The sequence below is a fragment of the Chenopodium album genome, chromosome 10 (genome assembly GCF_948465745.1).
Source record: "Chenopodium album chromosome 10, dcCheAlbu1.1, whole genome shotgun sequence".
Lineage (NCBI taxonomy): Eukaryota > Viridiplantae > Streptophyta > Magnoliopsida > Caryophyllales > Amaranthaceae > Chenopodium > Chenopodium album.
The window spans coordinates 10429363-10455668 of record NC_137843.1 but is presented as its reverse complement, the minus strand read 5'-3'; the positions used below and the strand labels follow the sequence as shown (position 1 = coordinate 10455668).

General features: G+C 33.2%; 3 protein-coding genes and 1 pseudogene across 3 annotated transcripts; 2 read left to right on the top strand and 2 right to left on the bottom strand.

The window, feature by feature from the left end:
* Positions 1–8193: 8193 nt before the first annotated feature.
* LOC145563511 (EPIDERMAL PATTERNING FACTOR-like protein 2) lies at positions 8194–9007 on the bottom strand. Its single transcript, XM_081623957.1, has 3 exons — positions 8755–9007; positions 8615–8670; positions 8194–8429 (listed from the first exon to the last, which is right to left on the bottom strand). Exons 1-3 carry the CDS (start codon positions 8834–8836, stop codon positions 8226–8228), a joined length of 342 nt encoding a protein of 113 aa, XP_081480083.1. The 5' UTR covers positions 8837–9007; the 3' UTR covers positions 8194–8225.
* Positions 9008–13341: 4334 nt separating this feature from the next.
* LOC145563509 (ubiquitin-conjugating enzyme E2 2-like) lies at positions 13342–15690 on the top strand. The gene is made up of 6 exons (XM_081623956.1): positions 13342–13752; positions 13848–13932; positions 14079–14171; positions 14929–15017; positions 15162–15247; positions 15362–15690. The coding sequence occupies exons 1-6, from the start codon at positions 13678–13680 to the stop codon at positions 15402–15404; spliced, it is 471 nt and encodes a 156-aa protein (XP_081480082.1). The 5' UTR covers positions 13342–13677; the 3' UTR covers positions 15405–15690.
* Positions 15691–16646: 956 nt separating this feature from the next.
* LOC145564779 (berberine bridge enzyme-like 7 pseudogene) lies at positions 16647–18266 on the bottom strand (annotated as a pseudogene).
* Positions 18267–24219: 5953 nt separating this feature from the next.
* On the top strand, positions 24220–26192 carry LOC145563508 (putative xyloglucan endotransglucosylase/hydrolase protein 6). Its single transcript, XM_081623955.1, has 4 exons — positions 24220–24465; positions 24965–25065; positions 25205–25401; positions 25508–26192. Exons 1-4 carry the CDS (start codon positions 24285–24287, stop codon positions 25890–25892), a joined length of 864 nt encoding a protein of 287 aa, XP_081480081.1. The 5' UTR covers positions 24220–24284; the 3' UTR covers positions 25893–26192.
* The last annotated feature ends 114 nt before the right edge of the window (positions 26193–26306 follow it).

Below are 26306 nucleotides of genomic sequence, written 5' to 3'. Positions count from 1 at the left end.
GATCTTTTAACTTGGTTATGAACTTGCAGATGAGACTATAGGTCTATAGTTGGGTTAATTCCAAATCAGAGCAATAGAGGCAAAATTTAGAATCTTTGGGGTGTAAAACTCTAGTTTGAATTGGAGCAAGATTGAGTACATGGAATGTAGTTTTAGCAAATGAGGTGGTCAAGTGAGGATATAGTAACATTGGATGTTAAGGAGGTGCCCGTAAGAAAGTTATTTATGTACCTTGGGTTGATTTTTGAGATAGTATTGAAATTGTTAAAAATATAGCCCGTTGGCTCAAATGAAGAGCAACAAATGGGGTATTGTGTGGTTGTAGCATATCTTTGAAGTTAAAGGGAAATTTTTATATGGATTAGGATGTTGGGTGCTCAGGATGGATCATATTAAAAATATAAAGTAGCAAAGGTGTGTATGTTGAGATGGATATGTGGGAACACCTCTAAGGATTAAATTAGAAGTGAAGATATTAGGAAGAAAATTGGAGTTGTGAACATCTTGGATAAAATAATGGAGAACCGATTAGTAAGTATAGTAGAGGGTTGGGATCAAGGGGTTCTTATAAGAGGCATGGGAAGACCAATGATGACTTGGATGACATGAAGAAGTTGGGTTTGCAGGAGCATATAACATTAGATAGATAGGAGTGGGAAGGAGAGGATCATGGTTGGCGAGTACAAGAGAGAAAATCTTTGGGATTAAAGCTTGATTGTTGTTTTGTTTATGAACTTGGTGGTTCTCTTTTGGGCATTTATTATTTAGTTACTGAGTATTCCAATAGGTATATTTTGGGTATATTTTGCTTTAGCAGTCATAATCTGATGCCTTGTATAACTTGTGAGTTGAAGGAGTGGAGGATTTTGCTGTCTTGTATTTTCACTTCAAATTCAGCATATTGCTGCTCTGTATCTTCTAAAGAGTTGGGAAACATGCTAATCAGACTTCTACTCTTCATATTTGTAAATTCATCTTCCACTATGTACGGTACTTTTAACCTAAGTGGTGGTTATAAATGCTTTCAAGTGTTTATTATTCTCATTGGGTTGTTCCTTTTTGAGCCATTATGATAGAAGTGTCGCTGAGGACTTTACCTGATTTTTAACTAATAATTACAATGAGACTGGTATCATGGAAGAATTCAGGAAAGAGACAAATAAGAGAGCTTCTCAGCATTTTCTAAAGTTTGCAAAAAGCTAGGGTCAAAGCTTGCTAATAAGATCCTGTGAATAATTAAGGAATTGGAAAATAGAGACAGATCTCAGAACATATCCTATACCATACATTTTAGTACCTCCTATTAGAGTGGTTTTATTCCCTGATCAACCATGGCTTGGGTCAAAATTTCTTTGGTTTCTGTCTAGTATAGTTTTGGCTTGATAGAGATGCTATAAATGTCATTCGTGTTTTGGATGTAAACCTGAGGCTGAAATAGTAAAACCACTTGGAAGTGTGGATGGAAATGGTTGTTTGGGTAAAAAAATTTGATGTCTACATGAGATGACTTGCCTATTTTATCACTACCTCTTTGATTCTGCCACTATAGTGTTGTACTATAGTTGAGAGATCTGCTAATGATTAATTAATGTTTCGTAAGACCATGTTGTACCCTTTTAGTGCTAAATATATTTAGGGATACCCTCTGCTATCTTTGCTGTGGGTGTGGCTCCTTTCCCTTTGATATGTGCAGCCAAATGGTGGTATATAAAAATTCGGGTTATGATTTTTGAAACTTGAACTTGGTCCTTAGTAGATCCATATTGCAATTTTGTTTATGCTATTTAAAAGTGCAGGACTTGGCAAACTTGAACAACTTGGTCCTTAGTAGATCCATATTGAAATTTGGGAATGTTCTATTGGATGTAAAATGTTTTCTAGGAAAATGATTTTTTCAATAGGCAGATATTAACTGGCAAAGGTGGGTAACATTTATACTTTATCAAAGATAGGGAACTTACCTTATTTTTTCTTTCCTCTCAGCTATCCGCATCAGATTGCTCCCATTTTCCTTTTTACTAAGTATTAAATTTTATTTACTTGAACAAAGGAAAATTTGATTACAAACGTGTTTCCTTAAAAAATATTTTCCACGAAAAACATGTTATTGATGATGTTTTCAATCAAACCAAACGATGAAACGAATCCTTAATTATGCCATTAAATGGCCTGCAGAAAAATTGTAGAAAACTTTTTTTTCTGATTGGAATTCAAAAGTAATGTTCGGGGTTCTTACATGTCTGGAGTTCTACTTGGTTTCATGAAGAAAACAGAGGTTTTTTTTTTTTTTTTTTTTTTTTTTTTTTTTGGTTAAAGGGGATAGAAACGGAGAGTTGAATAATCTATTTTTATCTGTGCTGGATCTATTAATTTTAAGCGACTCATCTTCAAGAGTAACATTTGTTACATTTCTGTAAATTTAAATTCTGCAGTATATAATTTAGATTTGCTGTTATCTGAAGATTAGTCCAGTATTCCGGGCCTTCCGGCTATTCGTAGAAACACATTATTTTAATAGGACGACTAGAAGTGCTGAATTACTTTGGCCATATATGTACGTTAACAAATGACTGGTTGAAGATTTTATACTGTTGTCCAGTTTATCTAGTCTTGATGATCTAATTTACTCATTGACAATGGGTATGGGTCCAAATCTGGCTGAAGGTGGGTTGTATACCAAGTATTATGGTTTTTTTGCTTTCTCTCCCTTCGCAAATCACTTCATAGAGACATGATTCATTTATTCTCATGAACATGAAATTTTTGTCAGTTTTTCCTGTATCTCCTTCAGAAAGTTCATGATACAGACCTCTATTGGTAAATGGTTGAAGGAGCTATACTTGAATTATTTTGACTGTTCAGTGTATGGTTATTTTTTGGTGAAAAGGGTAGATTTAAACACATAAAAGTAGGTAGTAAAAGTTTTATGGTGAAGTAGGTGCATTACTTGAAACAGAGTATTGTCAATTTGTGATTTTGATGGTCTCGTAAGCCTAATCAAAGATCACAAATTACCCTTTTGAGCTTTATTACTGTACTTCGAATTCTACGGGCAAGCCGCTGGTGGTGAGTTGAGAAATCCAACATACCCTTGGGTTGATGGATAATACTGATTATACGTCTTTTCCCTTCCCTTCATTTCCCTCTTCCCCTCTTTCCTTATCCCGACTTCTTATCCAAACATGAACCTTGTCCCCTTCCTTTCCCTTTCCTCTCTCCCTATTGTGACCTATCCTTTGTTTGGATAGCCATGAAGGAAACCAAGGGGAGGTAAAGAGGAGCAGGGGAAGAGAATGTGAGCTTCATTTTTCCAAGTCTTTAATTTGGCGGGATTATGCATATTAAAGAGAGAGGGAAAATGGATTCCTTCCTTCTTGTAATCTCTTTGCTAATTCACACACTAACAATAATATTGATCTAAATATTCATTCACAATATGAACCTGGATTTAAATTTCAATGTAGCAGTGTAGTACATTTATTAAACTTGTCGTGGAACACTGCCAAATAAATGAGGGTTATTGGACAAACTTGCATTGAATCATGTAAACACTGACATTTTCTTTTTGCAGTTCACTAGAGGACCAAATATTGCAGTATCTCAGGCTGTAACTTAACTTTCATACATTTATAAGAAATTCTTACCTTTTCTTTCTTTTGCTTTTCTATCAGAATATATCATATTCTCATTCACCCAAAACAAAATTCCACGCTGTCTACATTTATTGTCACATTTTTTTCGTTGTTTATAAAGTATTGAGTTGCAATATGTTCATTGGTTTTCAGAGCACAGAAAACTTGGGATAAGAGAGGGTAAGGGTTTAGTGGGGAATCACAAATCACAATCGATCCATGCGTATTGTTATATTCGTTAAGATTTCTTGAATGAACATATGCTGAATTATCTTTAAAATATCTACTCATAACAGTTACTTGCTCCATTCTTTAAACATTGTCCCAATTCTCAAATGTCATTTTATATAGAGTGAACCCCTTGATATGGACAAATAGTTAATCTTATAGAGTGTTAGATATCAACCTTGTAAGCCTTCTCTATACTTTTTTTTTTTTTTAGGAGTACTACCTTCATTTTACATTAATTTCAACAAAATCTAACCTCCTAATTATCACGTGAGTTAAAATAATAATAAAAAAAAAATTATAAATATGTACTAAAACCAAGACAAATTTAAAAACACCGTACTATGTATATAGGTAAATATTGCAAAAATAAAATTGTTACATTCAACCTGAAACAGAGGGAATACCATTACGGAGTATTCTTCAAACTTTTTTGTCATTTTCACCTTTATAAATCTACTAGTTTGGTGCTCCGTGCGATGCCCGGGTTGTTTATTTAATTTTAAATTTTTATCGATGTATCAAGTTTTTAAAATGTATCATTGATACAAAATTAGTAAGGAATTGATGTGGTTTTATAATAATTCTTGACCCGTACCCTCAAGTGACTCGACCCAAAATAACCCATAACTCGACCTGATTGACATGTTTACATACAATAATAAAATCATATTAGATTGTGAAGTATATTATTTCAATCAATCAGATTATACTATAAATGAATGCTGCACGTTTTGAATTATTTCCTTCACTCAAAAAAAATTATGATATAAAAATAAATTTATATGATAAAGTATTTAATTATTGTCTACGTGGCGCGACTTTAGTGAAAAGTTAAAACACTAAGTGTCATTGTCTCGTGGTTTGACTAAACTTATTATTTATTTTGTACTTGTGAAATATTGGTATTTTATCGGAAATAAAACTCTAAACCAACAATTTTATCCTGTAAATCTATCCAAATTTTATTGAAAATAAAACTCTAAACTAACTTTTTTTTTATATCTAACAAAATTTATCTCAGTTTTTATCCTAATAAAAAATAACTTTTTTATTTTTTTATTCATGAAAAATATATCCAAATAAATCTTACGTGTCATACTCCTATTTAAGTGTTGCCTATGTGGTGAGACAGTTGGCGAAAAGTTGAAACGCCAAGTATCGCTGTTTCATGACCTTACTAAAAATTAAGCTTTATATATTAGTTATATGATATGATAATTATGGTGGTGCCCATGAAACATTCTCTAGGACTGAATTTGGATAAAAAGCTCTTATATTCCAAATGCACGTGAGCATTTGTATTTATTAAGTGTAATGTTTCTTTCTAACCCCAGATTATCTGAATATATTGCAGTTCTTTGGTGAACTTTCTTCGGTAGCATAACTAGCTACGCGACATATAAAACGACATGTGATAATTCCAAATTATTTAATTACATTCTGGATTTCCTTTTGAGCTTTATCGCAATGCTTTATTCTTATGATATCAAATAGCAATCTGTGAAAGTTCTTGATCAAAAGCAGAATTAGAAGGTAGGTTGCCATTAGGAGATGTATCATAGATTGTAGATGGTCAAATTTGACAATCTAATGCTAGGTACATGTTAATTTTTCGATTTCTTTCAAAGTATACCATCTTTGTTCGGAATGTATTACTCACTCCGTTTTTAAATACTTGTTCTATTTCTATTTTTAGCGCTATTTATTAGTCCTACTTTGACTAAGGGGTTGTTCATATTTACTGAATTGAGCTGAACTGAACTGAACTGATTGGAGCTGAACTGAACTGAACTGATTGGAGCTGAACTGAACTGAACTGAACTGATTGGAGCTGAATTGAACTGAACTGAGCTGAAATGAATATTTTATGAGAGAGGGAAATTAAGAGCTGAACTGAACTGAACTAAACTGAACTGATTGGAGCTGAACTGAACTAAACTAAACTAAACTGAACTGATTGGAGCTGAACTGAACTGAAATTAAGTAAATGTGAACAAGCCCTAATGTTTGTGATTTAATTTATACATAAGAAAAAAAATATAATCTTATGGATTCTTGTTGGAATTGTCTCAATGAATAAATTTTTAATTTTTAATTATTACAATTTATACTTATTGATAATTAAAGATATTATTGATAAAAAATTAACATCAACATACGTGGCCATGAGAAATGGAGCAAGTATTTAAAAACGGAGGGAATATTTCACTATAATTTTTATAGTTTTCGCGTATCTTACTTTGATTATAATGCATCCACAAATCAATTTTATCATGTAAACAAAATTTATGTTCCTTTTTTCGCGTATAATTATAAGCATAAAATTATCTTACACCGACAACAAAGTCTTATGTTAAGTAATACGAAGTACAATAATAATCTTATTCTATCATTTTGATGCATATTTGAAGCAAAATTGAAACTTGGTTTTAAGTGTCTTAGCTTAATTTTCAAATTCAATTTGAATTATTCAAAGCCATAAAAAATATGGAGTATTGAACAAGCATATTCGTAGTACTATACGTACAATACGTTACTAATGGAGCTTGCATGGCACTTTGATAAAATTATAACAGCTTTGTGTAAGCTAAAAACTAGTTCAACTTAAAATTGAGATTGACTTATAGAAACTCATCTAAAAACTTCCCTACAAAACCAATAAACCTGTGAATACATTGTTACGTTGGAATTGATCCATTCGAATTCAACACGATCACCTATTTGACACACGCGAACAAACTATACCAAATTACCAATGTAGATTTGTTGAGGTGGTAATTATATACATTGATTATTTTTATTATACCTCGCCCTTTGTTTTCTCTCCGGGCACTTTTGTTAGTGATTTTCTGAAATATACAGTAGTTGCAGTAAAAGAAAAAATAGATATATTGTGACTTGATTTTACAGAAAAAAATGTACTTCCTCTGTTTTTTTATACTTGAAACACATCTTTTATTACGCTTTTCGAGTAGGTGATTAAACTAGGTAAACGAATGAATTAAGCTATGAAATTTAAACCGTAGAAACTCATCCCTTTCTTCTTATAGGTGGTAAAATTTTGTAAATTAATTTATCCATTTACCTAATCTAATATCTTCCTTAAAATACGTGACAAATGAGGTGTATTACAACTAAATAAAAACTGAGGAATTAAGTATCTAATAGAAATAAGAGGAGTAAAAGACGTTACATGTTAACTCAGGTGTCCTGTCATTTCATGGGCTTCTTGAATGATTGATCTTATTTCTGTCATTTTTACCTTTTTTTTTTTTTTTTTTTTTTGCTAAAATTAGTTCATCAATCTAATAATTACTGTATTTTTCCAATATAAGGAGAGAAGAGAGAACCTTCAAGCTTCAACCTGGTACAGTCACATCTGTAAGACTGTAAAGCACTCCATAGACCCTAAAACGCAAAAATGAATGAATGATTTATCAACTTTTCATGGAAATTTTCCTATGTAACATCAAAATCAATATTTTTGTGATTTTATTCAAATGATATTTCCTTTTTTTGACATAATATTTGGTTTTCAATTCTATAATATCCCTGATTTATGAAATTAAATTTATGGTTTGACTGTTTGAGTATTGATAACAATAATTACATTGTCCAAAATTTGATATTCTTGAAAAAGTAAAATACATCCATATTTTTTTGAGATTGAAGAATTATTACAAGTTTACAACCCGGTTAAACTAGTGCGTGCGCCAACTTTTTTGATGAGTTAACCAATTGACCGAATTGGAATAAGTGTCCATATCACATAACCTTTGTGGAAAACAGGAAATTGATTTCCCTAAACAAAAATTTAACTGACACTCCTCTATATTACTTATTTGGTACCCCTACATTATACATATTTGAATCGCGTATAGACGTAATATTAAGTACTCGTATTACTTTAGATGGTCTGACAAGTTATTACTCTTAATCATCACTTTTATCGATTTAGTAGGGCCTTTGTAAAATAGTAGCCCATATTATTGAACTTGGGACAATAAGTAGTCCCAAATTAATTAAAGAGAAGAGCGAATATCACTAAATTACTTCATACTTCAATGTAAGTCTAATGCACTACTCTACCTATCATCAATTGTTTATCGAATGTAGCCTAGCTTATTAAAATTTTAAGGTATGAATTTGTATACATGCATGATACATCCCAAAATCCCCAATGAAGGCTGATCTCAATAATAACCAAAAGCTTTATAGATTATAATAGGATAAAAGCTATAATGTTATCCTCTTAGTTACATACATATATACCATACTTTTATAGTTTTATACTTTTATGGTAACAAAAAATAAGACAGATAAAGCTAGTGAAAAAATTAAGTTACAATTAGTAATAAGTAATTAAGGATTGAAGACAGAGCTGCCACATTTGCATTTCCAAGTGATAGGTTTATACTCAATATTGGAGACTGAAATAGAAATAGTAGTTGGCACTTGAACTGCTTCACAATGCACGCACGATTTGCACCTTCCTTCACATCTTGGTGGCCTTGATCCTATCTCTCGCCCTCGTAACGCCACCGCCGCCGCCTCTTCTTTTGATCTCTATTAGTTTGTTTTTTTATTTAAATTAACATCCAAACTAGACAAAACTTTGAAATGAAGAATAATTGAACGAAGCTTGGAATTACTACCTCCGTTACATATTAGTTGCAACTTTGAGGCATTAGTGAGACATAAAATATTTCAAAGTTGCAATTAATATATAACGGACGTAGTATAATTCTTACCTTGGAAAGACTAGAGATTGAGTTGTTGTCATTTGTTGCCGTACGAAGCATTCTACCTGTACAAAAGAAAGACATCAGTCACGTTGATAATATAACTTGAACTAGTAACGTGACAATAATCACCCACACGAGGTATGTACCTTCAACAGTCGTCGAGAAAAGGTTAGTCGAGAAAATTATTGACAATGTGAGTAGTACAAGAACGATCAAACGGCCAACCATTCCTTAACAGAGGAAGAAATAAAGAAAAAAAAAAAGGTGGTAGAAACGAACGCTTGAAGAAGGGTAAAATTAAGAACAAATTTTAAGCAATTTTGGAAAGTGGAAAAAAGAGGTATATTTATAGGAAGAAGTAAACATGTGAAATGTTGTTAATCAGTGCCAAAATTTGGGGGGAGGAGAGAGAAAGAAGAAGAAAAAATGATGAAAGTCTGAAAAATGGTAGCGTAAGAGGAAGAGGATATAAGTAGAAACAAGTAATGTAAAAATGATCAAAAATAGGAATAGTACTGTGTACTGTATACTGTGCAAACTGATGCTAAAAACGACTACACAAAATAAAGATTTATTCTCAACTGCTAAAATCCATCTTACCAAAAGTTGGGAGAGATACTACACATCACACAAGGTTTTTGCTGCTAATTTTCTTACATCATGCTCACTGCTCTTGCTAATGGTTTAATTATGAGACTGGAAAGTTGTAAAATACTACTGTACTTGTAATTTAATCACCTAAATAGGCAAGATTATTTTCCGGTAAGAGGAGTAAGATTGGAAATTGGAATTTGTTCAAACAATTGAGACTAGAGAGGAAAAAAAAAAAAATACTCGGTAAAATTTATTTCTTCATTTTACTCTAAACATATACGTAATGTATGGAGTATCATTTTAAAATTAAAGATTCATATTCATTTGGAGTTATTGTAACAGTCAGCCCTAATCCGATCCTTATTAATTACGAAGTATAATTTAGTCTTGTGAGAATAGAGATGGTTCTTTCTCATCCAATATTGATACACATTGGTTTTTAATTTGCAAATTGTAAATATTTATTACACTAATAACAATTTTATTTGTGAGAACAAGCGATGGAGGTCTCATCTTAATATATACTTTATTCATAAATATGTCTATATTTATGTTGAGTATATACCTCACTTTGAACCAATTTCAACACTTCACCCCTAATAAAGTCATTGAAAGCCTCTCAAAATATGTGATATACAAAGTATTAAGGCTTGTTCTCATATATTGAACTGTGCTGAACTGAAGTGAGCTGAACTGAACTGAATTGTTTATGAGATAATGAAATTAGGAACTGAACTGAGCTAAAATTAAGTTGTACAGAACAGACCCTTACTTATATTTTTTTCCAAGTGAAGGTGTATCCATCATTCGACCATAAATTGAAAGTAGAACAAGTATTTAAAAACGAAGGGAGTACAAAATAAGTAAATGGTACATTTGAATATTTGATATTGCATCAGTTATCATTGCATCAAGTAGGCATATAGTGGGAGAAGGAGGCTTGGCTCAGTTGGCCAAGTCTTTCAAATTCCAGGTGAGAGACTTGAGTTCGATTCTCATCAAACTCACCTTGAGAGAATTTCCCTTATTGCCTCCTCTCAAGGTAAGTGTTCACCTTACTTAAATAAATAAATAAATAAATCAAAATAGGCATGTAGTGGGAATTTAGAAATTCCATCCACATTCTATTTATGTTGGATAAGAAAAAAGTTACATCTAAATTATGACTTGGCAAACAAAATTAAGATTTAGGTGAGGAGGATTTATAATGATATATGTAGCTTATTTAATATCTTTTTTAACTTCAAACTCGTATTAATCTATACTTCTATATTAAAAAGCGTTCCAAAAACAGAATATGTTCCACGTGTCACCTTTTTTAAGTTCGACATGTCAGTAATATGTGTGCCACATGTCATTATAAACATGACATGTCACCTTCACAACATGTATTAGGTTTGCATTTAAAAAATGCTTATAACAAGACTTGAACTCAAGACCAACATGTCTTGAGTTCAAGTTTTACCACCTTAGCCATTTATTAATTGTGTTTTTTTATCTAACAAAATTATAATTAAGGTAGATAAGTTAATTGGTGTTTTATTATACTATTTGTTTCCATTATGTAATGATTGAGTTTGGCAACTAAAAATGTTTATAGTAAGACTTAAACTCGAAACCAACAAGTACAAACTAGCAACTCGGGGCATCGCCCGGGCCACACACTAGTTTAGAAATGTATAACACGTAATAAGTGTAATTGATGTTATATTTTCATTTTTTTTTTTCTTTTTAAGCTCCTTATATAAATAAATGCATCACTTGTCTTATAAAGAAAAATCTTATAAATGCATCATTTTCATCAATGGAAGCATCCTTTTATATTTTACTCTTTATTTCTCCACCCACTAACCCACTTGCTATTACTTTATCATAGCTTATAAAAAGACTTTAACTAAGAGTTGATTAAGCAATTGTAGCAATTGTACTTTAAATTCAGAGACAATTGAACACCTATTTCTCGGTTGTGAAAAAACTAAAGATATTTGGGAACATCCTTTAACTAAGAGTTGGTTAAGCAGTTCTCTTACATAGGGAGACTTGCTACCCCACGCTAAACAACCTCAGAAAGAACAACTCCACTCTTAAAAAATATATCGTCTTATTATGGAGCATATGGAAAGAACGAAATTCTATAATTTTCCGAAATGAAACATTAGACATCCCTCGAACTTTCCATAGAGCGCAATTTGCGTTCAATGAGTGGCAAATTTCGTACTCTCACAGATACCTTTTTAAGCTCGGGATCACCTATGCAGAGATCCCAAACCCATACCCACCACCAACCCATCCATTCCATTCCGCGCCAGCAGGTTATCTGGGAAGCACCCCCCTCAAACTCAACTTCGACGGTTCACTCAAAAACAACTTAGCAGCAGCAGGTGTCATCATTAGAGACAACACTAGTTCCCTTATCGCAGCTCGCACTTTCAATCTCGGCAACACCACTGTTTTTATTGCAGAAGCTACAACTCTCCAAAAAGGGATCCTTCTCGCTCTTCAACACGGGATTCAACATTTAGTCATTGAAGGGGATAATCTCCTCGTAATCAATGTAGTCAAGGGAGTTTGGTCCGTTCCATGGCAAATCGATCACATCATCACCGACATCCTCAATCTTCTTCAAAGGTTTCAACAATGGGATATTCATCACGTTTACAGAGAAGCAAACAAAGCAACAGATTGGATCGCGAATGTAGGTCATCTTGTTAGTGATAACATGGACATTACTCTTTGTACCCTATTATCTCTTCTGATACATTAGGAATACCCCTTGTGGGGAGGGGTTCCTAATGTTTTTCTTTTTTCTTACCCTTGAAAAAAAAAAATAACTTGAACTCGAGACCAACAAGTATTAAGTTACGAGTCTTTTCACCTTAGCTATCTATTTATTGCGGTTTATTATCTAACAAAATTATAGTTAACTTGGATAAAATGATGATGAAAAATAATAATTTTATTTTTCTATAGTTAGTAGTTGAATACGGAGTATCTTTAAAATCATACCCTACAAAAAGATTGAATATGGTTTCTCTAATACAAATAATCTTTTTTTCAAATTATGAAATTTTCAAGATACTCATCAAGACACTAAAAAACCCAGTCCAACTCGATTATTAGAACAAACAAGTAAAAACTAATAATTCGGAACATCGTTCGGACCACACATTAATTATTTACTCTATAATGTCTATTATGAAAAATTCGCTTAGTACTATTGGGGAAAAAAGTGATGGACAACAAAGTAATACTCCCTCCGTCCCTTTTTTACACTCCTGTTTTCCTTTTTGGGTATTTCAAAATTACATTCCTACTTTCTTTTTTTCGTAAGTAAATTTTTACTAAATATCCCAAATTATCCCTGTTTTTTTGTTTTGTAATTAATGCATTCTCTATTTTCTCACTCTTATTTTCTAATTCTCACTCATATTTTCAGAATACATGTGCATCAATTTAGATGAATATGATTGGTCCTTTTTTTTTCACCAAAAAATGTTATTGGTACTTTTTCTTTTCAAAGAATTGATGATATGTGCAACATTAAATATTATTCTTTATTTATTTTACTCAAAGACATCAATTAGAGCATCTCCCATGGTATGAAGAAGGGACCTGCTTGCAAATTAATTAAAATTATAAGCATGTAGCTTACCATTGGAGTGAATTGTTGAATGTAGCTTATATGAGCAGCCCTGCTCAAACAAGCAAAACTGCTTGTTTTTTCTAAAAATAAGCATTTTCCACTTAGATCATGACACATGGATAATATAATATATTCTTTTTTATTTATTTTTGTAGCAAGCTACAAGGGATTGTAGCTAACCATTGTACTACATTGTAGCTTGAAAATATAGGAGCTTAAATTATTGATGTCACAAGGTGAGCTACAACCAATTGTAGCTTTTTATTGGAGATGCTCTTAATGTCTAGTAATTTCCATCGTACTTTATTTTATTATTCTTTGTTTTATTCCAACTTCTTTAATTCCCGTGTAATTTTACAAATAGAAATGTAAAAAAGAGACGGAGGAAGTAAGACATTGTTTATGAGAGTTTATGTGCATAGTAGACAATTAGACATAAAACTAATACGAGTAATAAATTAATAACAAAACAGGCGTTACAAAACCACCTCTTGAAGGATATTAGACATTCGTCACGGAAGAGAAGGTGGAATTTTGGAAGACGAGGAGAGAGAAAGAGGAACTTCAAAGAAAATCACTCTCTTTCTTTGATTCCTTCTCTTCTTCTTCTCCTTCTGAAACCCATCAATTTCATTGATTCTATTCTTCCATTTTCAATCTTATCCTTTTTATTCAAAATTCCCATCTTTTTCCCTTTATTTCCTTGTCAAATTCCCTCTTTTTCTTCAAACAATTGCATTAGATCTCAATCTAACAAACACCCAAATAAAGTCAAGTCAATTGAGAGAGACTGAAGTTGTTCATTCACTCTTACACTAAAAAAAATCCATTAATGGCATCTTCTTCTTCTTCATCTCAGCTTCGCCTCATGTCCGATCTCAAATCCATCATCAATGAACCTCCTGAAGTAATTAATTCACTTAATTTCAATCAAAAAATCAATTAATTAATCAAATCTTAAGAATTGAATTAATGGGGTTGATTTTAAATTGATTTTTACAGGGTTGTAGTGCAAGTCCTATGTCAGATGATAATCTGTTTGTTTGGAGTGCCACCATTTTTGGGCCTGATGAAACTCCATGGGAAGGTATTTACATCTTCATTTTTGTTTTTATATACGGTATCTAGATTCGAACCCCAGATCTGGGTTTACATTTTTGTTAATTTTCTCATTGATTTTGGAAAATTTCTGGTTTTTTGGTTGATCTTTGTTATACCAAGTATAATTTGCAGGTGGAGTTTTTAGTTTAAGGTTGACATTTACTGATAATTACCCAGAAAAGCCTCCTCGAGTTCGCTTTACTTCTGATATATTTCATCCTAATGGTAATAATTCACTTCCCTCTGAATATCTTATTACTAGTTTGTAATTTGTAAGTCAATTTTGGCTATTGAATTTTCACTTGACTAAGTTGTATCATTTCCATCATTCTTGAAATAGAAAGTTTTGTTCATGTAAGTGTGTTCGTCTTAAATATCAATGCACTATTACTTGTACGTTTTAGATATTACTCTAATACGGAGAATAATTACAACCTCTATAGAAGGTGGTATAAAGGATTAAGTGAATGCTACTCTGTTACTCCTCCATTAAACTTTGATGGTGAAAATAAATTGGTTGTGCAATGTGCATTGGTATGTTAAAGTAACTTGTGATAATTAAAATTAATATAGGATGAAAATAAAAAAAGCAAGTGTAATGGACTTAACAAGGAAATTGAGGGACCATTTTCCCTGAAGTAATTGCTGGTGGTTTCATTTTGCTTAGGATTATGTTCAACTGAATATTATGTAGTATTGTAGAGAAGGATCATTCTTACGGGCAATGGGATTATATTCTGTGTTTTCAATGTTTGTTTGTCAATTAAGTGTTTAGACCTCAGCTCTTCATGCTATGCATTGCTTTAGGCTCTTTTTGCTATCTAGCAGTTGATTTCTTATTGTAGCTATATTTGTAAGTCATGTACATTGCTATGGGTGTATGAAGTAATTATGTTTTTTATCTTATAAAATCGCTTGTTGATGGACTTCTTTAGTTAATAACCAACTGATTGTGCTGAAACATTTTGCAATTGGAATGCAGTTTATCATGACGGAACTTTGTGCATGGATATCATCCAAGAAGCTTGGTCACCCTGCCATAATGTAGCTACAATCTTAACATCTATCCAGGTACACTTGCTATTGTCTTGATTTTTTCTTAGTTCTGCTTCTGTGTTTGCTGTTTACTGCTTGGAGAACGATGTAAATGTATTGTTGAATATTTAATTACGTAGTATAAAAAATGGCAATTTATACCTATTGTGTTCTCTACAGTCCCTTCTAACTGACCCCAATCCTTCAAGTCCTGCAAATCCTGAGGCTGCTCAACTCTTCCAGCATGACAGCCAGGCTTATAACAAGTTTGTAACCTTGATCATATTCCCTTCTCTCTCACTTGAAATCCCTCTGTGACAGTTATTAGCTGAATTTACCTGGTTTAGTCAACTAACTCTAGAATATGGGATTTTGAACAGGAGGGTTCGTAGATGTGCTCGTAAATCCACTGAGTTTTCCTGAGGCAAAGGATATTTGTTAACTACATTGTCTTTTGACGGAATCTTGACTAAAAGCTCTGTGACCGTCATATCATGTGTATCTCAACGACATGCCTTGACATGTTTGTTCCTGTCCAAGTTTCTGGAATAGTTGCACAATCCTGTCAATAACACACCATAATCTATTTTTCTTGCTTGTATCATCTGTTCAATTCATTTCAAAGATGCTAGTTGTAAAACAAGCATACTACTGTACTGTAAGTTGGTTATACTGAAATAGTGAAAATTCAACAAAAATTCAGAACTCATATTTGCAGTCCCTTTACATATTATGGGTGGAAGGGTGTGTTTTTATTTTGGTGTTCTTATTCAATTGAATTTCAGCGGGTAAGCAGGACTGAGCACAATCAACCAGGCCTGGCAAGATTTACCCAGTTTGAAATTGGCCCCCAAAACTTCAGGTTTCAAACCTTAAATAACAGACAACCTCTGAAATAATGGGTCAATCCGAAGGTTATAATTTTATTTGACTCTCTGAGTCAAAACATTAAGAATCACTATTCTATAAACCAATTGTTATGGAGTTTACTAGTTTAGTGTCCATCTAAGAAATTAAAAAATTTCTTAATTTTTTTATTACTGTAAACCAATTCTGAAGGCCTAAAGGAGTAATTATTTTTACTAGTACGTGTTTTTGTAATTAGAAACACGAATCATGTGCATTTAGATTTAATAAATTGAAATATTAACCCTTGAAACTATTTTTCCTGGTATTTACCCTTTGTCTACTCACTTTTTTTCCTTTTTTTTTTTCATAAGATTAATTAGTATTTCAGTTAATATTCTCTCATTTTAGCATACCTAATTTACATATTTTTTTTTTCTTTTTTGTAATTTAATAAATTATATGCATAAAAAATAATCAAAATAGAAGTAATTTGTGTTCTCATCCTGTGGAATCAAACTGTCGCTGAAAGATATGGGTGATGAATATCAAGATGAGCATATACAAGTGTATTGTTTTCATGTTTACCAACAAGAAACAACTAACAAGCTTGGTATAAAACATTACTATTTTATTACTGATAATGAGAACCAAACAAAAGAATACGAAAAATGGCATTTGTTACATGCAAGTATTGTGTACATATGTTTAATTTGTGATCAGTTAAGAACTTATTTAAACATGAATTGTTAATTGGTTACACTATTAGTAGCAAGCCGCTATTTGTAGCTGTTCCTCTTTGATCAGATCCATGTTTCTTCAAGTAAGGTTCAGAATGGGTGGAATACTTTGTTCATCCCTGAAGAAATTTAGAGGATCTACCTTGAGTTTCACCTTCAATAGCCTTTGAAAGTTGCCTCCATGGTACTTGTTTCCGAATTCAGCTCCAGTTTTCGCAAACCTACCAGTATTAGTCCCTAAATCGAGATCTCTATAGTTGTAGAATGCCTCCCTAGGAGAATTCGAAACATAAGGAGTCATGAACTCATACAACCTTCTTGATGATTCTATGTGGTGTTCCTCTGCTTCTTTCCCTTCTTCGTGCCATTTAAAGTCATACTCAATCTTGAATAAGTTCCCTGCTCTATGATAAAACGCGATTTCATTAGCTGGGATCTCACTCATTCTCCCACCATAAGGGTTCCATTCCATTACCAGTCCATCCATGTCTAGCAACTCTTTCCACATAAGCTCTAACCCTTCCTGCGGTATTGGTTTCGTGACATAGTCTGATTTCACTTTCCTAGATAGCCTTTCATATTCCCTGCTAAGAAGGATTCCAGTGGAGGTTCCACTTGGAATGTCATCCCAAAAAAGAGTAGAGTTAATCCATGGCATTTCCTGGCAATCCTTCACGGATATTCCTAACTCAGGAAAGCGCTTTGCTAACAGGTCTTGAAGTTCCTTGGATTCTCCAAGAAACAAGGCAATGAATGTAAATGCCAATCTATTTGAGCCTTCTTTTTGATCCTTGATCACGGACACTCGAGCTCTTAAGAAGAGATCTTTGGGTAGATTTTGTGCAACCTCTTGCCACCGGTACATAGTTCTTGAGGCGCCTTGCTCAAGAGACTGTGCCACTTGAAAGACAGTCACAACAGGAGGAACACGAACAAGTTGTACTTTGAATGCAAGGATTACCCCAAATGAAGCTGCACCGCCTCCTCGAAGAGCCCAAAACATATCTTCCCCCATAGCCTTTCGATCAAGAACCCTGCCATTGGCATCCACAACTGTTGCATCAATTATGTGGTCAGTTGACAGTCCATATTTCCTCATCAAGTTTCCGTACCCACCACCAGACAAGTGCCCTGCGACCCCTACTGTAGGGCACACCCCTCCCGGGAAGGCATACATGGAACTCTTTTCGGCGATCTTATAGTAGACTTCACCTAGCTGTGCCCCTGCCTCCACCCATGCAGTCTCCTCCTCTAAGTTTACATTAATAGCTCGTAAGTTAAACATGTCAAGGATGACAAAGGGAACATTTGAAGTAAAGGAGAGGCCTTCCATATCATGTCCACCACCCCGAATTCTCATTTCAAAGAAATGAGTTTTACAACACTGGATGGTTGCAACTATGTTAGACACATCCTTTGGTGTGACAATAAAGGATGGCTTTCGTGTTTCAGGTTTCAGGAACCTGATGTTTCGTGCATATGCTTGAAGCATGGATGTAAATGAGGAGTTGTGTTGGCTGTATGTAACTTCTGATGTAGGATACCGAGGATTAGAATGGAGGTCAAGACACTCGATAAAAAGGGTTTCGTTAACTAATGCACCAAATGATGAAGTTGGTAACAACAACAATAAGAATGCTGATTGCACTAGGAAAAACATCAGTCTAGTAGCTTGAAAGAGGCTGAAGTTGTTGTTCATTGTTAGTTAATTACAAGTTTACAACAAATCAGCTTGTTTACTTCAAATATCATCCTCTTGCTGGCTTTTTATACTGCTTATTGGGGATCATTCCAACATTTTGTGTGGTTAATTAATCTTGTTATTAACATGTAATGGTCAGACGGCGTAGTTAAACCAAAAACGTATAACTGATTTGTCTTACATGCGTTATGTGATTTATATTGTTTGCATTAGCAACTACTATATTAGTGACTATTTAAGATCCATCTCAAGGAAATTTTATGGCCGCTAGAGTAAGACAGAACAACCTAAAATTTGTTGGTATTGAACGAAGGTTGATAACCTAATTAAACTGCTAGCTTAGATTAGTCCCTTCCAAACCTAAATTTAACTTTAATTGAGTTCACCCTCTATAATCTTGGCCACAAGTATTTACAAGCTGCTTTTTTTTTTTTTTTTAATTAATACTACCTCCGTTAACTTTTAGTTGCAACTTTAGGGTATTATTTGTGAGATATAAAATATTTCAAAGTTGCTATTAAAAATTAACGAAGGTAGTAATTTTTACTCCGTATTATCTTTGCAGATAAAGATACAGGGGGAATTAAGCATATTTTCTCGCAGATCATAATATGCTACTTATTTGTGTGTAAGTTGTACATATGCAATAGTAGTTTGTAGAGGAGTGAAAAAAGAAAGGAACATCTTGAGAGACATGCAATATGAAAGACATGAGCAATCGATTTATTGGGTAAGTTTGAGTTTACTCGTACAACACTTGCTCCCAAATTCATCGCAATAACATGCATAACACGTTAATTAACACACAATGCATTTGCACGCGCGTCGCGCGAGCGTGTGAGGTACAAGTGCCTAAAAAGGACATAGACTAAATCCGGTTTGTGGATTACATGCAAGTATTTTTCAAAATTCTGTCATCATCTTCACGGTACATCACTCATTTGAGAACCGGCCATAATATATTTGCATGTAAAAATAAGGTCAAAGGGAAGAAAACACATCCTCTTGCCACAAAATAAAGCAAGACACCAACCCCCCAAATTACAATCACAAATAATACTATGCTATGCTTATTTATCTTTAAAAAAAAAAAAAATACACAACACTTGCCATTAAAGCAAGAAACCAATACCCGAGATGGGCATGGGGCGGCACGGGCCCGACACGGCACGGCGGCCCACTTGTGGGCCGTGGACCGTGCCGTGAACAAAAAAATTGAAAATCGGCACGGACACGGCGGGTGACACGGTGGTCGGCCCGTGGGTCGATACACCAGCCCGGCACGTGGCACGATCAGGCACGGCTCGCAACCCGGCACGACACGGCCCACCAATTATTGTATGATTTTTAATTATCATTAATTTTTTTTATTATCGATTTATCGTACCGACTACCGGTATATAATAAAATAAGTTATTCATCAATTTTTTGTGTTATCGGCTTATCGCACTCGTAAATTTTTTTAATTATATGCATTATTGTTTTTTGCTAAATTAATAAAATTATTTATATAAAGTTAAACATAAATTATTTATATAAACTTAATTAAATTAAGGTTGTTAAAAAATATATATATATTAACATAAACATAAACATAAATTAATAAAATTATTTACATAAACTTAAGTTGTTAAAAAAAAATATTATATATTGATTTTTTTTTAAAATATACATATATATTTTTAAAAAAAATCAGGTTGGCCCGCAGCCTGGCATGGCACGGCCCGCCAGGCACGTGGGCCGTGCAGTGCCGTGGGCTGGGGTGTGCCAAAACTTGGCACGGCACAGCACGGCCCGTCGGGGATCCGGCACGGCACGAGCCCCACCCAGGCATGGCCCATGACGGCCCGGCACGGCACGATGCCCATCTTTAATACCCAATTCCCTGGGCAAATACAATTACTTTTTGATAAGCTCAAATTATTCAAAGAAAGAAAAAAAAAATTGATGTGATACATTCAGAAACTCAATTTCTAAAGATGTAACTCCTTTTTTTTTTTTACTCATATCTAAAAAAGACATTATAGCTCGAGTACAATAATCATCATGTTGTTTAATGTTTGTGCAATACGCAATATATTATAATAAAATTGTTTGGAATTACTGACTATAGGCGTGTTCGGAAAAATATAGCTGTGAAGGTAGCTGTCAGCTGTAAAGGCAGCTGTTAGCTGTGTAGGTAGCTTTTAGCTGTCAACAAGCTATTAGCTGTGAAGATAGATAATTTAGGTATGAACGTTCGGTAAAGTAGCGGTTGACTAGTTGTTACATTTAAAAATTAATATTTTATATTTAATACTATACATTAAATTTTCAACAGCTACCTCAAAAGCTACCTTTAATTTCAAAAGCTAATATTTTTAACTTTTTATAAAAGCTACCTTCACCACTAAAAGCTACCCTAACCACTACTTTGCCAAACACTTACATTTTTTGTCAAGTTGGTCAAACCACTAAAAGTTACTCAAACGCTAGCGCCGAACACGCCCTATGTCCTTAATTGATGTATGTCTACAACTTCATTTTATAACTAACCATGATTTGCTAGATAATCAACTGTTTTTTTAAGTATTGGATCACTGAAGGTGGACAGTTTGCATCAAGCTAATTAAGCATGTGGAAAGCATGCATCTTTTTCTTGTTGAGTTTTAATACTTTGAGGCAGAAAATCACTTGTGGTATATACTCGTAGTAAAAAGGTCGTGCCAAGAAGGTTGAGAGTCACACCTCTTGTTTGTGAGAATTGAACAACGTGTCTTCTTATTATTCATCTAATAAATTTATGCCTTATATTACGTATATTAATTTATTGCATGTATTGAAATATATTCACAAAATAGGGACAAAATGTAGGGATTGCAGTACTATTCACCATTAATGCAATACAGCAAAAGTCAAAGCGTACAACTAAACAAACGGAGAAAGTATAAGTTATACAATAATATACGGAGTACTTGTACATGTATACATACCCTTGTTTGAGTGGGTTTATAGTCTTCAAGTGATATGCTTAAATGATTCTTTTACCTCTCAACTTATGTACCGCCACTACTACAAAAAAGGGTTTATAGAACGGTTAAATCAAGCCTTATAGAACGCCTTAGGACTGTTCTTTTGCTAAGCAATGTATAAAGTATATAGAACAGTTTAAGTAGAGAATTGTTGTTGGTCACAATCGTTCTCTTTTCCCATCCTAAAATCAGAAAATAATGAAGGAAAATAGAACAATTAGGCTACAAGACAGTTCTATATTACTTTATGAAAGAGAACGGTCAAGTTTGATAACTGTTCTCTTATCTTGATTTTCAAGGCTAATAACCGTTCTCGTATTTGTTTTCTCCTCGACTTTCAAATTTCTCGATAATAATACATACTCCCCCCGTCCTCGAAATTTCGACCCTTTTGGCCTAATTTTAGTTCTAAAATAATTGGCCCATTTATTTTTCCCAACAATTTATTAATATCATGAAATTACCAATATTTCCTCAAATATTTTTATTGGGCATAGGATAAAGATAAAAAACCCAAAGGTTTTCTCTTAGAAAACCGGTGAAGGGCAAAAAACAAGGATTTTCTCTCTCTAGGTATTAATTGCAAATTTTTATTGTAACTTGTGCTTTCCCATACATTTGTACTAGCAAATTAAGTTTCTTAACACCCGCGAAATCAACCCAAAAGGGTCGAAGTTTCGGAGACGGAAGGAGTAGTATATTTTGTTTGCTCTTTCTATAATCACTTAATATCTATTACTCTAACAATGTCATTGCGTGCCATTTAAAAGAATAGCCTTAATCTAAAGTCCTCTCATTTCTAAAAGAGAAATTTGTGAAAAAATGATCTTTTAGGTGGTTGACTTTTTGTAAAAGGACCTTTTAAGTGAAAAGTTGTGAAAAAAGGAACTTTAAAGTTGTATAATGTTTGTAGGGGGTACTTGGGTGAGTTTTCTTGGTGGTCAATGCCGGAGCTCCAACGTTGACTTTCACGTGTTAGTCACGTGAGTTATTAAAAAGTATTTTTTCACAACTTTTCATTTAAAAAATCCTTTTACAAAAAGTCGATCACTTTAAAAATCCTTTTTTCACAAATTTCTCTTTCTAAAATTGCCTGACACTCGTGCAATTTGCCACCTTAATAATGTGTTGGGAGTACTATTCTACGAAACCCACAAGAGTAAGTACTAGGTACATAATGTGCCCCATTGCATGTGTATCTGTCGCCTTGTAGAGCTGGTTAATGACTTTGGACAGTTGCCATTTAATTTGAAAATTATCTTAAACTTTACAACCTAATTATAATAGTTTTCATTTCTCAACAAATGACATCTACTCATCAAATGACATATACAATGTATTCCGAAACTCATTTTCATCTTTGAATCACATGAATGAATATGTATTAATGAAAAGTTACAAAAGAAAGCAGCCAAAGCAAGAAAATAATGAAGTAGTAGTAATTTTATCTCAAAGTACGCAAATTGAGCTCGATTCATATTATAGTGGTTGAGAGCATGAGCTAAGAAGTGACATACTTTTCAAGCATCAACATCATACTTTAGTTTTTCACTCAATTAAATTAAATGAATGAAGAACTTGATAACTCCTAAGAGGCTATTTGGTAATGTCAATGAGATAAGGATAATGAAATAATAAAGTAATAAAAGATTGAGAAATTGAAGAAATTAAATCAGAATCAACATAAGAGGGATACATGCAGGCCCATGATGGGTTGCCGTTAGCTGGATCAGCCTGGATGAAAGGAAAGGCCGAGTAATTAGTTCATTAATTATGTAGTTTCTGTCCGTTCGTCTTAATTTGTTAGCCCTATATTTAATTTTGTGTTGTTCTTTAAAAATCGGTTTATTTTTTTAGACAATAACGTATTCTCACTATTTAGCCCACTTGCATTCACTTGTAAAAAGTGAAAAAGACAAAGAAACATTTTAAACCTAATGTCTTAGGGCCTATTCTGTTCAGCTTAATTTCAATCCAGTTCAGCTTAATTTCAGTTCAGTTCAGTTCAACTCCAATCAGTTCAATTTAGCTCAGTTCTTAATTTCTTTCTCTCATAAACAATTCATTTCAGCTTTATTCAGTTCAGTTCAGCTCCAATCAGTTCAGTTTAGCTCAGTTCCTAATTTCTTTCTCTCATAAACAATTCATTTCATCTTTATTCAGTTCAGTTTAATAAATCGGAACAGGCCCTTAGTGCCCTACCACCCTTTTGATAAGGGATGCATTTAAATTAAATGGGCGGATTATAATAATGAAACATGTAAACAACTAAACATCCTATTTTTAATGGTGGAGACCAAGATCCATATTAGAAACAGGGCAAACATTTAGAGTCACACTAGAGAGAGAGAGAGAGAAATGGAATTTTGTAAATTTAAATCAAAGGTGAAACAATGATAAACTTTAAATAATTATCCAATAGTAAAAAGGTTTTATACTTTTTATGGTAAGACAACTCATAGAGTGATAAGTTTTTATTTCATTTATTGAAGTATATATTAAAAGAGACGATTATACGCACTTCATACTTTTCTTCCAGCCTTTCTAATAAGCCTTAATAGAGTGAATTTAAGACATGAGGCAAATATTTAGATAAAAAGGGAGTAGCCGATTATCGAGTTTCTTGGACTGGAGTGTTATTTAAAAGAATTGCATGCAATGACATTTCTATTTACTATCCTACATTCCTACTAATACTATTGTACTACCAAGGTTATTAGTTGAGGACATTTGATCCCATTTGTAGGACTCTATCTGAAAGTTTTGGGACAATATTGATACCTATGTTAGATTTCATAAGTAATTAAGATAACTACAGTATATATAGTACAATAGTACATCTAATTTTCCCTCTACTTTCCTATTGGTTGCAAGTGCACCTACGATTCACAATATAAATAGAACATCACTTGTATAGATTAATATCCAAGTAAAATTTGTGGTACTATTTTTTTTTTTTTTTTAACTATTTATTTTTTTTTCTTCTAATTTCATAAAGGTTATAATGGACATGCTTATTATAAGAAATGTTGCTCTAGTTTCTCTCATTTTATTGTTTCATGGTCTTGCAATATATGCAAGGCCAGCAACATTTCAACAAGACTTTAAAGTCACATGGGCTGACTCTCATTTGAAGCTTGTTGAAGGAGGCAGGGCCATTCAGCTTATTCTTGATAAAAATTCAGGTAACATAGTCATATATACGTAACAACTAATTGCATTGCTAATTTAATCTATCAATTGATTTTAAAATGAGACGACCTATAGAGCTGTAAGTTACGTTGTTGTCGTTGTCTATAATCTCTCCCTTTATGCAAGCTTGACTTATTATCTCCAAGTCCAAAATGTGGCCTAATAGGCTAATATTTAATATTAGCATACCATGCATGATGTATGAAGAGTTGAAGACATCTTTTGGTGTTAGGCTCTCTAAGAGCATTGATAGATGGTGGATACGTTACTGTACATAAGGCTAGTGTCTCTGTCTAGGACAAGCATACACACCGAAAAATATAACCTATACTCCCTATTATATACCGAGTACAATACCTTTAGTGGGCTGTGGCTACATCCATATAAATAATATATACGAGTAATTGGTTTTAAGATGAAACTTTACAAGAAGGTTATGTTACTTATTATGAATATGCCTTAAAATTTTATGAATTAAAATATTAAATATAGGATGTGGATTTGCGTCCAAGTACAAATACATTTATGGACGAATTAGCATGAAGATCAAGCTTGTAGCTGGTGACTCTGCAGGAACTGTGACTGCATTTTACGTGAGTTGCCTTAAACTCTACACTCCAACTTATTTGAAAATGAAAAAAATGTTTAATTTAATTGTACTTACACTTTAATTGATCTCATACATTGTATACATTGGAAGATAATTTTTTTTTTTTTTTAAACCATTGTTAGATGAATTCGGACACAGACACCATACGCGACGAGTTGGATTTCGAGTTCTTAGGAAATCGAACAGGACACCCGTACACGGTTCAAACAAACATATTTGCTCATGGCAAGGGAAACAGAGAACAAAGGGCTAATCTTTGGTTTGATCCTTCTGCTGATTATCATACTTATTCCATTCTATGGAACCATCACCAAATTGTGTAAGTCACATAACTTATGTTTTTTTTTTTTTTTTTTTTCTTTTGTCAAATTCAAGTGAAAACGACTCGATTGGTAGATGGTAAATTATTAATTTTAAATGTGTAGGTTTTCTGTGGATGAAGTACCCATTAGAGTGTACAAAAACAATGAAGCAAAGGGAATTCCATACCCAAAATCCCAACCAATGGGAGTGTTTTCAACATTATGGGAAGCCGATGATTGGGCGACACGTGGTGGATTAGAAAAAATTGATTGGAGGAAAGCCCCATTTTTTGCTTATTACAAGGATTTTGATATTGAGGGTTGTGCTGTGCCCGGACCAACTACTTGTGCTTCGAATCTTATTAACCGGTGGGAAAGACCTCCATACCAAACACTAAACCCTACTCAAGCACAAAGATATCAATGGGTTCGTTCAAATCACATGATTTATGATTATTGTACGGATAAATCGCGTTACCCAGTTCCTCCTTTAGAGTGTTATGTCTAATTTTATGTGTTCACACATATATGAGGACACATACTTATAATGAAGTGCATAGTACGCTCATGAGATATATGCAAGTTGAACATTAATCAATTATGTACCTGAGTGATGTATTTTTATCGTACCATTAGTCCATAATTGATGCCAGTGATCAATTATTAGATTACAAGTTATTCAAATAAGTTTGTTTTACAATTGTAAGAAATTATTGTACTTTTGTATAGCTTATTGTACTATAAATTAAAGAGATATGAGAATTTGTAAGTTTTTTTTTTCAATTCCATTTGAAATTACACTCAAACTTCATTTGGAGTCAATAATACACAAGCCTATTAGATAGCTAAAGATAACAAAGAACTTTTTGATGCAACGAAAAGCTCATAATGTCGTCACTGCCACACATGAACAACCCAGACT